This window comes from Lissotriton helveticus, chromosome 2_1, assembly GCF_964261635.1.
Source record: "Lissotriton helveticus chromosome 2_1, aLisHel1.1, whole genome shotgun sequence".
Classification (NCBI taxonomy): Eukaryota; Metazoa; Chordata; class Amphibia; order Caudata; family Salamandridae; genus Lissotriton; species Lissotriton helveticus.
The window spans coordinates 1,058,777,121-1,058,792,132 of NC_136059.1; the positions used below are offsets into that span (position 1 = coordinate 1,058,777,121).

Here is a 15,012-nt window from a genome sequence, read left to right on the forward strand (position 1 = left end):
GAGTGCGTAGAGTGGCCGGCCGCGACTGCAACAACAGCGGCCTCTGGTGATGGTGAGGAGTCGGCCGGAGGGAACTGACGACTTGCTGGCCGATGGCGACAGTGCCGACCCAGCCCAACTTGCGGAGAACCATGTGGGGAGTGCGATACAGCTGGGTCGAGGGGAGTGCATGATACTTGGCCCCCACTCCGGTGTTGTATCCGGGCACACTAACGACTTTTCCCGGAGTCAGCGTGCGGCCCCCAGGGAGCGGCGGAGTTTTTAGCCTTTTGGTGACTCGCCGCTGAGAAACCTGCCTTGACTTTTGAGATTCCCGTGAATCCTGTCCCTCCCTGGTGTGGGGCCCGGTCCCGAAGTGAGGTGGAGAAAGACGAGGCCGGATCAGCTAAGATGGCGGATAGCACCCTCTTACGCACACCTCATCCGGGCAGAGAATCCGTTGTGAGGGAGAGTCCTGGGGTCTGGTGCCACGAGAAAGAGCCCACGTCCAGAGATATATTGGCTGCGTTAACAACCCTGTATATGACCCTGAGCCGGGACGCCGGGGATCTGGGAAGAAGGATGGCCGCCATTGTTGTCCCGCCGCTCCACATGGGCATGGTTCAATCTCAAGGAAGCGCCGATGTGCCCGCCTCTGCGTCAGTGATGAATGCCCCGGCTGCGCCTGCGTTCGTGGAGACGCCGATAGACCCGGTCCGTGATACCGCTTTGGATTGCTCTGTTGTATATGTGAGTGACTCGTCGGGGCCCTTATCTGTACGGCGGCTGAAGAAACAACATCGATCCATAGCTTGGGCTGCCCCGGCGACGTTTCAACGATTACTGGATAGTGTGACTCTCTCTTCCTGGCTGGTGAGACTGTATTCGGGCTGGGGGATGTTTCCGGTATCGATACTGACACAGACGGATTTCCGCCATACGTCTTCGGCTAGGTTTTGGGGGCTACAGTCCCATGGAGTAATGGCGCTGCCCGGTCCGCCCGGATCGGTTGGACCCACCACACTGCTCTGTATGCCGATTGATGACTGGCTGCATGTGGGTACTATTGATAGGAAAGGCCAGGGGTGAGACCGTCTGGGACATGGAGGAGCGCATTGTTGGCTGACGGTGTTTAGGGGGACACTGAACGGGGATGTTATTGATTGAATTGATAATTATTGCTTACTGTGGCTATTCTGACCTTGCTTTTATGGTGCTTATTGTGCGCGCTGGGTGAGGGGGGGGCCGGGTGGTTTGATCGAGGGCCCTTCTCCACATTTTTTCCTTCTTTTTCCCTTTTTCTATTATTCTATATTTTGGGTTTCTCCTTTAGGGCGATAGGCACACTGCTGGGGGGGGGGGGGTAAGCTGTAGCCTTCTGCAGGGGTGCAGGGTGGGGGTAGGGGGAAGGGGGTTGTTTATTTGTTCTTTCTTTGTCTCTATGGCCCTTTGTCTTTTCTTCTTCTTGGTGTCGTCGTTTTTCATGTTTCCTACAGTCTGTTTTGTTTTAGGGGCTGGGGTGCTGTTCGACACGACCTGTATGTGTTGTTTACATTTATCCTGACTCGTATGCCTTGCCCCCATGTCTTTAAGAGTATTTGAACTCTTTGCAGATTTCTGTTTCATGTTGCTATTGTAGGACCATGTATGACCGTATGGCAATTATTCTGATATTTTTTATTTTTTATTTTTCTTCACTGTAAAATGAACCCTATTGAATCCTGATTATCACGCTGTACGCTTGAATACGAGTTATATCCTGGATACGTATCTGACCCCAAATTACGGGTTGCTATATCTTTCTGTATTGCTTTGCTAAAATTCCGAATTGACTAGCGGCCGGCCGGAAGGGTTGTAGGCCCATGCTTGTATGTGAAGTGATAATAAAGGTTCTAAAAAAAAAAAAATGTGTTTCAAGCCTTTGGAAGTAAACATTTACAAAAGTTCATAAAGTATAACGTAAACCATTGTTGATAATTTAATCAGTGGCCTCTTTGTCTTGTAGCTCTACTGTAAGACATAATAGGATATACAAGATGAAATACTACATAATCAATAACTACCAATATAATAATTAGAATGAGAAGGAAGATACCTCTGCTTGAATTCAACAATTACTTCTTTGGTGTGATTAATCAAAAGGAATGGAGCAGCACCAGGATGATAATCAGAAAAAGTAATAACAGTAGAATGCTCAGCCAGGTTAACATCCACCAGGATACCACCCAACTGGAAAAAAGCAGACAATATATTGAGAAGATATTTTGAGTGATGCATTCACAACATAATGCATGTTTCAAGCTGCATTAGCAAGTCCTTAGAGGTATTTCAAATGAAAGATTACAACATTTCAAGGCCCATTTGTCATAGATGACAACATTTGTATATCCCATTTATAAAAAAAATGCCTCTCACACACTTAGATAAAAGCATATAATAGCAATTTGACTACGATACAATCTTAAAGTGCAAAAATTCAATAATTACGATGAAGAGAAGTTACTAAGAAAACTAATAACAAACGCAGGCAATACAAACGATTATGATGTGTAACTGTGAAGAATTTTAAATGAAGGTACGAAAAAAGACTAAAGAATGCAGGTGTTACCCTTAGAAGGATCAGATATAATAATACAGATAAACAAATACCATTACTAACATGCAATGTAAGCAGCAATTACTGAAAAGCATAGACTAAGGACAGTAAGTATGACAGCACTGCATGATCAATCAACAACAGTTGATCAGTAACCCCCTCAGGTGCAATTGTATCAAGCTCACATTTACATGAAATCACTTGTTTATTTCTGATTAATGTATAGTGTTTAAACATGCCTGATGAACAACAGGGATCTGCTAGATAGAGGATACTAAATGAATAAATGAATCATTGTTTCATTTTTTGACATCTAAAATAGCTTAATGTGGACAACAACCCCTTTGCATAAGTACAACTGTCTTTCTAGAGTGGCAACATTTAATACCTAAAACAGAGTGTAAAATAAATGTACAAAATAAAGGTAGCATAGAAATACTTATGCTGGGCGACAAGTCTTTGAACACCAAAACGAATCTTCAAATATCTAGGATAACCCCTGTAAAAATATTTTTCATGTCACACCAGCATATTAACTGCCTAGTATCTGCCATCTTGCTTTCAACATTAATTGAAGAACACTTTATAAGAAGAAACATAACTGAATGTTCAGATGCAAGAACGCAGCTAGAAGAACATCCTCCTCCGACAATTTAGTGCTTTGCAGATTGTCTCCTAATGAAAACCACCAATATGGCGGCAACTGTAGAAAAAGAGAAGACACGTCTGAGTGACCTAATGATTAATGCATCCCCCAAAGACCCATTACTAGGACTGTAGCATGCTCCGTTCATTATAAGCTTTTGTGAGTATTCTTTGAACAAAATGGGAACCCCTGGAAATAAATCAACATATTGCCAAAAAAGGTTCCTAAAACAGAGTTGCACTGAAGCGGCAGAGAAAAAATACATGAGTCGGCATCCACAGAGACGATGCAAAGATCAGGTCTGATCTCCTCGATCAGAGGCAAGGCTTGGATTAAGGGAATTCAGTGAGAATGTTCTGGATGACATCTGGCTGCCACTAAACGTTTCCGAATTCTAAAATACTCTTATTTTATGCAGAGCATAGTCACTTCCAATAATAGACACAAAAAATAAAAGAATAAACACAGCTGCGCTACCCTCTAAAGTTGTGCAAGTCCCCACCAGGCCTGCTGGCTTCAACAATCTTACCCGACACACTGGGTAGACTGGGACGAGTCTGCAGATTCTGGTCTCCCTATGCTAAGGGTCTGCAACCTCTCTCAGTCTTTGCCCTATGACGTTTGGCCTTATTTTTCCCAGTTTCCAGATGGCCAAAATTGCTGTTGGGCTTCCCCATCTGTGGTTCATTGTAGTCTGCAAGTGTTCCTCACAGCAGCCGGGGCATGACAGTCCAGGTCAACAGCCCTACCTCCACGATAGGTGCTACCAGGCACTTGGGTGTCACCTATTTTTTCTGTTCAAGTGCAGAATCCCTAACTTCAGGTGGCCCCCACCTGGCATCCGCGGGTTGATGATGTAGGAAGCTGGCTCTGTATATACTAAACCAAAATGTGGTATAGTATGCACAGTGTCCAGTGGATCCAGAGAGGCCTCACAGAGGATCAAGTAGATAATACCAATGCTCTCTTTTGTGGTAGTGTGGGCGAGCAATTAGGCTTATTAGAGGGCAGTGCTGAGCATTTGTTGTACAGACATAGGCAATAAATGATATACACACTGGAGCACTAAATCCAAGAGCAATGGTTTGTAACAATAATGCTTTTAGTATATTTATTTTATAGAACCAAACGTACAAGTTACTTACCTTCGTTAACGATGTATCTGGTAGAGATGATTCTAGCCGCATTTTCCTTAATGTAGAATTATCTCCAGGCGTGAGACTGGATCCGGAAAACTTTTTGCCACAGCATCCCTGCGCGCCGTGGGGACGGCACCAGGTGACTCCGCCCTGACGTCGTCCACCTCCACGAGCAAGGATACTTAAGTCCCGCCCCGGCGCGCCTACGTCAGTTTTCTTCAGATAACTTTTCCATGCCACAACGCAGAGCCATCACAAACAAAAACTGTGAGAATACGGAACAGTGTGCGGAAAAAATCAGCTAAACAGGAAAGAGAGAAACTAATGGAGAGGAACAGCACAATCCAGAAAAGGGCCAGTTATCATGCACCAAAAGTCCTGGAAGGGAAGAACAGAGCACAGCTGCTGCAAAGCAAGCCCGCAAACAATTACAACAGCCCCCCTGGGGGCCGAAAGCATGTGAAAAATTGCACAGCAGACGAAGAAGCCTTCCACCACCGCCCAGTACAGGGAAGGGCGCCAAGGCCCGAACAAAAGAGCAACCACAATTCGTCCCCAGACAACACCAGCAAGCAGAAACATCTCCCAAAAGAGCTAAGGGTCAAGACCAGGCCAAGGGACCTCAACCCCAAGACTGCAAAGGAGCCAGAAGTGCAAGCAATGAAAGGAAGAAGGACACAAGCAAACCCCACACTGGAGACCAGGGTGCATGGGTGCAGAAGTACTCATGAAACCATCAACTAATCACCAGAAAGGAAGGCTTGGAGCAAACAACAAGACAAGCATTCCCCTAGGGAGGGAGTAAGAAAGGGCATTCGCAGGAGACAACCAACCAGAGGCAGGCAAGTGCAGAGGCCCAAGGAAGTGTCCTCGCAGAACGGGAGGAAGGGCGGGTCGTGAAGGAATCTGCGGCTAGAATTGTCTCTACCAGATACCTCATTACCGAAGGTAAGTAACTGGTACATCTGATAGAGACTACTAGCCGCAGATTCCTTAACATAGAATAGATACCATAACCATACCCAAGGGAAAGGAGGGTCTGCGAAAGGACCTCCCCAGCCTGAACAACACAGGGGCCCAATAGGAGATGAGTCACAGGGACAGGGAGAATAGCCCAGTCCCCTTCCAAACAGAAGAGACCTCGCCATTGTGGGGAAACACCGTCCCCACAGGGGACGTGTTAAGAAGACAAGAAAGGCAACCCAACCCCCATCAAGCAGGAGGAGGCATGGACAAGGCGAAAAGGGGGCCAATGCACCCCAAGCCCAGTCAAGGTACTAGAGACCCCTGCCAGCAGGCCCAGAGGTAGAGGCAGCGCAAAGGAGTACCGGGTAAAAGAACTACCCCAAGACTCCAAGGAGAAGAGGTAGAAATTAAGGCAAAGGCCTCCACTGGAAAACACACACAGTGAAGAGGGCAGCCGAACCCATCACAACTTGAAGTAGACAGTCAAGACAGAACGGCGCCACAGTCAATAAGGGCAGGCGCAAGAGAAAAACGTAGTCACACAAGGCTCTAGCAGAACAAGAAGCAGGAGTGCTAGGGCCCACGCCAAGGTCCCCGGCCGTAGACCAGAAGAGCAGGCAGATGCAGCTGGCTGCTGACAAGCACCACCAAACTGAATACCCAGCCTACGCCAGGCCCAAAACAAGGGGAAGCCCAGAACAAATCCCAAACGACCCCAGAAGGAGACCGCTCCGGACAGAACCGATCCGCGCAGAAGTGCGACCAGTCGGAAGATAAGAGGAGAAACAAGTAAGACGGACCAAGCCGTCAACAACGGAAAGAATCCCTCCTAGAACACCAGACAGAGGGCCAAGCCAAACAGAGGACAAAGGGGAAAAAACACTGCATCACAATACCGTAGATGGCAAAGCCATGACCAGGAAGCCGCACCAGCGGAATACTGCAACACCAGGAAGGGCGAGGAACCCACAAATGGGAGTCCACACCTTCCCAGCGAAAGACAGAGCTATACAATAGCTACAAGTACCCCACTTAGGGTATGACACGTCCCAAAGAAATCATGGGAACCACTCTTAGGGAAGAAAATTCTGCATCAGAGAACAAAATCATAGAACCTGCAGCAGAAACCACAGAAGGCTTAATAAGCAGCCAAAAAGTACTCTCTTGCCAAAAAGGGGCTGAACCAGCAGCCAACCGAAAAGAGGGGCCAACCAAGGGATCCCAAGGGCACAGTAAACCACACAGAAAGTGTAACGGTCACTCAAAACCACCAGCTCCCAGGAGCAATGGGAGAACACCTCCCACCAAGTCCCGGAGGATCAACAAACCAGCCTACTGAGGAGGAGGAGGGGGATGGAGCCCAGCAAGAAGACGCTGAATGGCAGAGTTCGCATGAGTGTTAAACCAAAGGACCCCATCAAAGGGCAGGTCATCCAGACGCTCCCTCATATTTTTAGGAAAAACAGCATCACGTAGCCAAGCATGGTGACGGAGAGCCATAGAAGTGGCCATACCACAGCTGAGAGCATCGACAACATCCAAGGCTGCACAAAGAATAAACGCGGTCAACTCCCTACCATCCAACACATGGCTCCGCAGATCAGCACTGGCACCCTCATGAGAGACATGGTAGAGGAGGGACTCCACAGAGTCCCACAGGCTGGAAGTAACCCTAGCCAATACACACTAAGTGTTGAGCGTCCTTAAGGCAGCACTGGAAGATGTTACGACGTTACGCCCCCATGAATTCCAACCACCGGGCCTCCCAAGACGGAGGAAACAACACCCCCGGCAAGGATGGAAAAGCCTTCCGCAGGAGAGAACCTTGAGTAGAAGGGTGGAAGGAAAGGCAGACAGGGTCATGCTGAGCCGGACGGTGGCGATGCAGTAGCGGGTGAGGCACCGGAACACCCATGGTAGGGCGCCCCCAAGCCCACAGAAGAGAATTAGGGAGCGACGCTTCAAAAGGAAGGAACAGCTCCCGTCTACCGGAGCCCTGGTGTAGAACTTCCAAAAGGTTATTCGTAGGCAATGGAGTGACAGGTTCACCCACCGCAGAATACCAGCGGCTGTGGAAATAGCCCGAACAAAGGCAACACTGGCATCAGTAGGGCGTAGCGGAGGAGAAAAAAATTCCTCCGTGGGCGACTGCTGCAGACGGAGCTGTCTGTTCCCAAGTCCAGGGGGAAGCGGCCAGCCCCGGAATAGTGGGGGACCCACAGAGGAATGGTGAACCTGAGAGCCCCAGGGGAAGGCGGAGAGGCCGGTTGAAAAGCCAGCTGCGAGCCACGGAAAGAAGGGTTCGAGGATTTAGGCCGTGGTGACGGCGAGGAACCCTCCCTTGAAGATGTCGATGAAAAGGCAACAATGCGGCACCCTGTCTCTAGGGAGGAAGACACCAACAAATGACAGACCTCTGGAGAGGAAGGAACTTCAGTAGACGAATCAAGAACTAGGCGCCGGCATGGCTCCGAGGAGTCCGCCACACGCGCCTGGTCGACGTCGATCGGCGCCGGAGTGGGTATTTGTGGGGCCAGGTCGACCTCTGCCACCACGTGCTCCCCAGGAGAATAGGGCGGGGTTGACGCCGATACAGCGAAGGAGAGGCCCTGAAAAGTCTCGGCGTCAGACGGAGCAGCCGCCCGCTTCAGGGACCGAGACGGACTCAGGAAAGCACCCTAGGTCCCAGCCCCCCGGTGCCGAAACGGCGCTGGCCCGGCCTCTGGCGAGGCAGCCGACTGCTCAGAGGACCGAGGGTGAATCGGGGGCAAGCCCGGAGTCTCGGTGTTCTCCTGCGACACCACATGGTGCCCCATAGGGATTTGTGGCTAAGCAGGGACGCCAGGTGCCGAAGAGGTGTGCCCCGAAGGACTACTCTTTGACGACACCACCCTCCTACGACCTGAAGCGGAAACCTTCGGAGTCGGTGCCGGAGCCGGAGCCGGAGCCGGAGCCGGAGCCGGAGCCGGAGCCGGAGCCCGAGCACAAGCCGGAGCCGGAGCCCGAGCCGGAGCCGGAGCCCGAGCCGGAGCCCGAGCACAAGCCGGAGCCCGAGCACAAGCCGGAGCCCGAGCACAAGCCGGAGCCCGAGCACAAGCCGGAGCCCGAGCACAAGCCGGAGCCCGAGCACAAGCCGGAGCCCGAGCACAAGCCCGAGCCGGAGCCCGAGCACAAGCCGGAGCCCGAGCCCGAGCCCGAGCCCGAGCACAAGCACAAGCACAAGCACAAGCACAAGCCCGAGCCGGAGCCGGAGCCCGAGCCGGAGCCCGAGCCCGAGCCCGAGCCCGAGCCCGAGCCCAAGCACAAGCACAAGCACAAGCACAAGCACAAGCACAAGCACAAGCACAAGCAGGAGCCGGAGCCGGAGCCGGAGCCGGAGCCGGAGCCGGAGCCGGAGCCGGAGCCGGAGCCGGAGCCGGAGCCGGAGCCGGAGCCGGAGCCGGAGCCGGAGCCGGAGCCGGAGCCGGAGCCGGAGCCGGAGCCGGAGCCGGAGCCGGAGCCGGAGCCGGAGCCGGAGCCGGAGCCGCCGGCGACTCCACGGAAGGCCTCGCGCGAGGCAAGGGTTCGTCTCAGGAAGTGGAGGAGGGGCCAAAGAAGCCTGCAGGGCTGCAGCGTAGGCTGTCATTTGGGCCCTAGACACCCCAACGCCGGGGAACGGCGGGTAGGAAGGCGACAGTAGGGGGCGCACGTCCCGAGGGGTGGCGGCGCCCACCACTGAAGGAGGACAAGGCCTCGGAGACAATCTGAAGGACCTACCAGCTGGCAAACAACGCCCTTGGGACCATGGCGAGGGAAGATGCCGCAGAAGTAACCGGCGACTCCTTGCTTCCGAGGTAGGGGACAGACGCTGGGACGACAGTGACCTGGACAAGCGGGCTGACAGCAATTTCATCCGGCGCTCCCACCGTGACTTAGGCTTGAGTTGCTGACAGGCTTTGCAATGCGTCGAGTCGAGGTGCTCGCCCAGGCACCACATGCAAATCGGGTGAGTGTCCGTCGCCGACATGGGAAGTGCTCAAGAGGTACACGTATTGAAGCCCGAAGGCATTCGCACACTGTTCCACTAACGCCAAAGCGTGAAAAAGAAGAGAAGGCCTGAAAACAGGCCAGGACACAATCCGGATCCGTGTTGCACACGGAAAAGAGAAAAAACGGACCTAGGCGCGTCGGGGTGGAACTTATGTATCCTCGCTGACGTCATGGAGGCGGACGACGTCAGGGCAGAGTCACAAGGTGCCGTCCCCCCGGCGCGTAGGGATGCTTTGGCAAAAGATTTTTCGGATCCAGTCTCACGCCTGGGAATAATTCTACGTTAAGGAATCTGCGGCTAGTAGTCTCTATAAGATATCCTTTGTTGCATGTAAATATTGTAGGAAAGTGCCCCTTTTTACACGATCACCCCCCACTTTTGCCTGACATCTGATGCATCCTGACTTGATGTGCCCTTGATCCTTGGCAATCAGGCTCCCAGGGCCCGTGTTCTTTCCCAAGACCATACCTTGGTACCCACAATTTGAACATCTCTGGCCACAGGTAAGCCCCTTGTAAAAGGTACCATGGGTACCAAGGGCATTGTGATCTGGGAAGGCTTATAAAGGCTGTAACACTTATTGTCCCACCCTTAGAGGCCCAGTACCTTAACACCAACACACTGTCACTACAGGCTGTGTGTCTTGGTGAAGAGAAAAGTGAAGAGTCAACATGGCACACATCCCTGTGTGCAATGCCTACAACCCACTGTCTAAGGCCTTTGTAAGTCAGCCCTCTTGTAGGTGTCTAAGTCCATTCTTAGACACAGGAAGTGTAGTAAAGCCATAAAGAGTATATGGTCTGGGAGTTGGTCATTACAAACATCACAGCTCCATAACGGCTTTACAAAAAACTGGAAAGTTTGGCAGATAACCTCTCAGCACATTAAACCCACACTGATGCCAGTGTAGATTTTAAAGTAAAATGCACTTAGTGGGCATCTTAGAGATGCCCCCTAAAAATCGACTAGCCTGGTGTGGTTCCTGAATAGCTGTCCCACCATTTGCCACCACCAGGCAGGTTTCTGGAGCCCTGGGTAGAGGGCCTCCACTCCCTGAGTCCAGAAACAAAGCCCATCCTGGGCAGAGGTGTCATGCCTTCTCCCGCAGGATGGGCTGGGTCCACAAAGGGGACACTTCTACGGCCTGATGCTTTTGGAAACTGTCCCTGCCTTTTGCTGCCCCCAGTAACTGGCTCCCACTTGTTTTGGCCCCCGCTCTGGGTGGGAGAATCAGCGGAGAAGTCAACCTAGGAAGAAAGGCGTGCCCACCTTTGCCAACCCTCAGGTGGGAAGGTGAGGTGAAGCACATATCTCAGTCCCCTTAATCTTGAAGATGAAGGGACTCAGCCAATTAGGGAGAGGCTCATGCCCCCTTAACACCCCTAAAGAACAAGTTACTGACCTTCGGTAATGCTTTTTCTGGTGGATACAGTATCTGCCTGTGGATTCCTCAACTTGTGAATATCCCCTGTGCCAGCAACATTCGGAAACTTTTGTAGCTCTCCACGCTGACGAGGACATAGACGACGTCACAGAGGCACGACTCCGCTCGCGACCTCGCGGACGTCACTGGATCCATAATAGAGCCTCGTCGGTGTGATGACGTCAGGTCCTCCCTTTTTTCCGTGCCCCGAGGCACACGGACGGACTGACATAAATAGGTACAGTATACACAGTACACAGTATTCAAACCAACACACATAGTTTGAATGCAGAGCAAAAAGCAAGAACAGTTAAACATTTCCATTGAAAAATAAAACACTTTACAGGTATAGAAGAGTGGATAACGGGGAGGCAGGTGGTCAGTGAGGAATCCACAGGCAGATGCTGTATCCACCAGAAAATGCGTTAGCGAAGGTAAGTAACTTGTTCTTCTGATGGATACATCTGCCAGTGGATTCCTCACCTTATGAATAGAATCCCACAGCAGTCCCTACTCCTGGAGGAGGGTGTCCACTCCTCTATACCAAGAAATCCTGAAGGACAGAACGCGCAAAATGGCCATCCCTTCTCACTTTGTAATCTAAGCAGTAATGCTTCACGAAAGTGTGGAGGGAGGCCTAAGTTGCAGCTCTACAGATGTCCTCAACAGAAACCCCTCTAGATAAGGAAGATTTAGAAGACTTTGCCCTGGTAGAATGAGCTCTTAAACCCTCTGGAGGTTCCTTACCGGCCAAAGAGTAACAAATCTTGATGCACAAGACAATCCATCTGGAAAGTGTGCGCTCGTGCACCGCTCTGCCTTTTCTGCAGCCAGCAAAACCCACGAAGAGCTGGTCATCCACACGATAGTCTCTAGTTCTATCAAGATAGAAGCTCACTGCCCTCCTTGGGTCCAAGCGGTGAAGCCGCTCCTCCTCCTTGGAAGGGTGAGGGGAGGATAGAAGGTTGGAAGAGTAATGGACTGCCCTAGATGGAAGGGAGTAACCACCTTAGGCAGAAAAGCAGTCCTGGTCCTGAGAACCATTCTATCAGCATAAATAGTCAAGAATGGGGGGTTTGAACTCAGAGCTTGAAGCTCACTTACCCTCCTTGCCGAGGTAATAGCAAGTAGTAAGACAGTTTTAAAAGACAACAGTCTCAAGGAACACTTGTGCAAGGGCTCAAAGGGAGAACTCATCAAGAAGGTTAAGACAAGTTTTGAGTCCCATTGAGGTCCAATAAATAGAGTGGGCCGAAATGTGTTGGTAAGGCCCTTAATAAAACGTAACACAATAGGAGATTTAAATAAAGACGGCTGATCCTGCAAACAAAGGAATGCCGATAAAGCTGACAAATAGCCCTCACAGTAGCCACTGCAAAGCCCTACTGGGCTAAAGAAAGAGCAAACTGAAGGATGTTGGATAAACGGGCCCTTAAAGGGTCAATAGACTTCTCTCCACACCATGAGATAAATTTGGACCACCTATAGGAATAAATAGACTTGGTGGTATGCCGCCTGGCCGAAAGAATAACATCCACCACGTCAGGCGGAAGAGAGAAAGAATTCAGATTGCCCCGTTCAATCTCCAGGCATGAAGGTGTAAGTTCTGGAGGTGGTTGTGTAGAACCTGCCCCAGCAACTGCGAGAGGAGATCTGCCCTGAGCGAGAGACGGAGCGGAGGGCACGAGGAGAGGTGGAGAAGATCTGTGTACCACACCCTTCTTGGCCAATCCAGGGTGATCAATATAACTTGGGCCCAGTCTTGGCGAATCTTCCTCAGAACCCGAGGAATCAAGGGTATGGGAGGAAACGCTTAAAGGAGTTGTGAGTCCCAACTGAACTGAAACTCGTCCCCCAAAGCGCCCCACATCGGATACTGGAGACTGCAGAATGACGGGCAGTGAGCGTTCTCGTGAGTGGCAAACAGGTCCACCCGAGGAGTTCCCCACGTCCAGAAGACGTGACGAACCACCTCCGGATGAAGCCTCCACTCGTGATCGGCTGAGAACTGCTGAATGAGACTGCCTGCACGCACGTTCAGAACTCCGGCCAGATGATTTGCCATCAGACAAATCTGATGGTCCTGAAGCCAGGACCAGGGACTCAGAGCCTCTCTGTAAAGACAATGCGATCCTACTCATCCCTGTTTGTTGACATACCACATTGCGGTAGTGTTGTCTGTCAGGACTTGAACCAACTGACCGCGAAGGGAAGGGAGGAAGGCCTTGAGCGCCAAATGTATCGCCCGTAACTCCAGAAGCTTGATGTGATCTCCAGATCCCCCAGATGAGCACCGCACCCTAGAGTGGATGCATCCCTTATCACTGTGGCCACCGAAGGAGGAAGATGGAAGGGTTTTCCTTGAGACAGATGCCCTCCACGCTCCACCAAGACAGATCTGCTACAGCTTCTCAGGAGATCCTCACAAACTCCCTGAGATCTCCTTTGTGCTGATAGCACTGCCTGCGGAGGCACCACTGGAGCGCCCTCATGTGCCAGCGTGCATGGTTGACCAACAGAATGCAGGAAGCTAACAGACCGAGCAGACGAAGGATCTTCAGGACTGGAACGACTGCTCCATTGTAAAAAAAGGGAATCATTTCCTGAATGTCGAAAATCCTTTGAGGAGGAGGGAATACTCGACAGACAGTAGTGTCCAGTACCGCCCCTATAAACAGGTTGCGCTGTGAGGGCACCAGGTGAGACTTGGGTACGTTTATCGAAAAACCCAATTTGTACAGCTGGGGTGACACTTGCAGACGGTGACACACCTTCTCTGGCGACTCTGCTTTGATCAACCAGTCGTCCAGATAGGGGAAAACTTAAATCCCCGATCTCCTGAGATGGGCTGCCACCACCGCCATCACCTTGGTGAAAACTCGAGGTGCAGTAGTAAGTCCAAATAGGAGAACCGCAAACTGATAATGTTGCGACCCCACCGTGAAACGGAGATACTTGTGCGACTTCAGGATCGAGATATGAAAATACGCGTCCTGCAAGTTGATGGACACAATCCAGTCCTCTTGCTGCAGCGCCTGAAGAATTTGCGCTACGGTCAGCATCTTGAACTTTTCTTACTTCAGAAAAATATTCAAGACCCGGAGATCCAGGATTGGACGTAACCTGCCATCCTTCTTGGGTATCAGGAAATAACGGAAGTAGCATCCCTGACCCCTTTCCTGCTCCGGAACCACCTCTATCGCACCTTTTTTTTGAAAGGTTAGAACTTCCTCCTGCAGGAGAAGAAGATGGTCCTCCGAGCAAGCTCCTTAGGATAGGATAGGATTCATATTTGTAAAGCGCACGAATGCAAACAGCGTCTTGGGGCTAATGTAAGTGAGGGGGATGTTGTCCAGATGTCAAACTATGCCTGTGGAAACAGCAGAGTCTTTAAGATCTTCCTGAAAATTTGATGATTAGGCTGCAGTCGAAGAGTAGATGGCAGCTTATTCCATAATTTAGCTGCCCGGTGGGAGAATGCTTTTCCACCCCATCTTGCTCTCCGAATTTTATCTACTTGCATAAGACAGGCATTGCTAGATCTTAGCATCCTAGCTGGAACATAAGGCCTAAAGAGTCCCTGCATATCCTTAGCTCCTCCCCCGTAGAGTGCTTTATGCACAATGCATAAGGCCTTAAACTCTGCTCTTGGCTTTATAGGGAGCCAATGGAGGGCTCTAATTCCCTTTGTTGTAGAGCTACCTTTGGGAATATTTAGCAGCAGCCTAGCAGCTGCAATCTGCAAAGACTGTAATTTGTTACTCTGGGCATTGTCAATTCCCAGAAGCAACAATAGTCCAGTTTGGACAGCAGAAGGCTCACTGTCTTTTGCAGAGCTTAGCCAATGAAAGGGAACATTTTTCTCAATTTTTTTATAAGATAGAAACAGGAAGAAGTAAGACTGTTTACATGCGCTGACAAATTGAGATGGGTATCAAAAATTATCCCCAAATTTCTAACTTTAGGCACCGGCTTAGGGCACTCCCCTGCACTTTTCGGCCACCACGCAGAGTTCCACAGAGATTGTCCTGGCCCAAATTCCATGACTTCCGTCTTATCTGTATTAATCTTTAAATAGGCTTGGTTCATCCAGGTCAGGATCTCCAAAAGGCATCCATGAAATTTAGCTGCTGTGTCCTCGGGTTGTTTGGCCAACGAGATGATTAGCTGCAAATCATCCACGTAGGATACCATCAAAAAGCCATGTTTCCTAACAAGTCTTGCCAGGGGAGT

At 50.7% G+C, this 15,012-nt stretch overlaps 1 protein-coding gene across 2 annotated transcripts in view; it reads right to left on the bottom strand.

The window, feature by feature from the left end:
* VPS13A (vacuolar protein sorting 13 homolog A) overlaps positions 1-15,012 on the bottom strand; it is a 2,196,319-nt gene that overhangs the window by 868,698 nt on the left and 1,312,609 nt on the right. For both annotated transcript variants that reach the window (XM_078675860.1, XM_078675861.1), the window contains exon 52: positions 2,075-2,208. In XM_078675860.1, the coding sequence (XP_078531986.1) occupies positions 2,075-2,208 (134 nt within the window). The remainder of the gene's footprint in view (positions 1-2,074; positions 2,209-15,012) is intronic.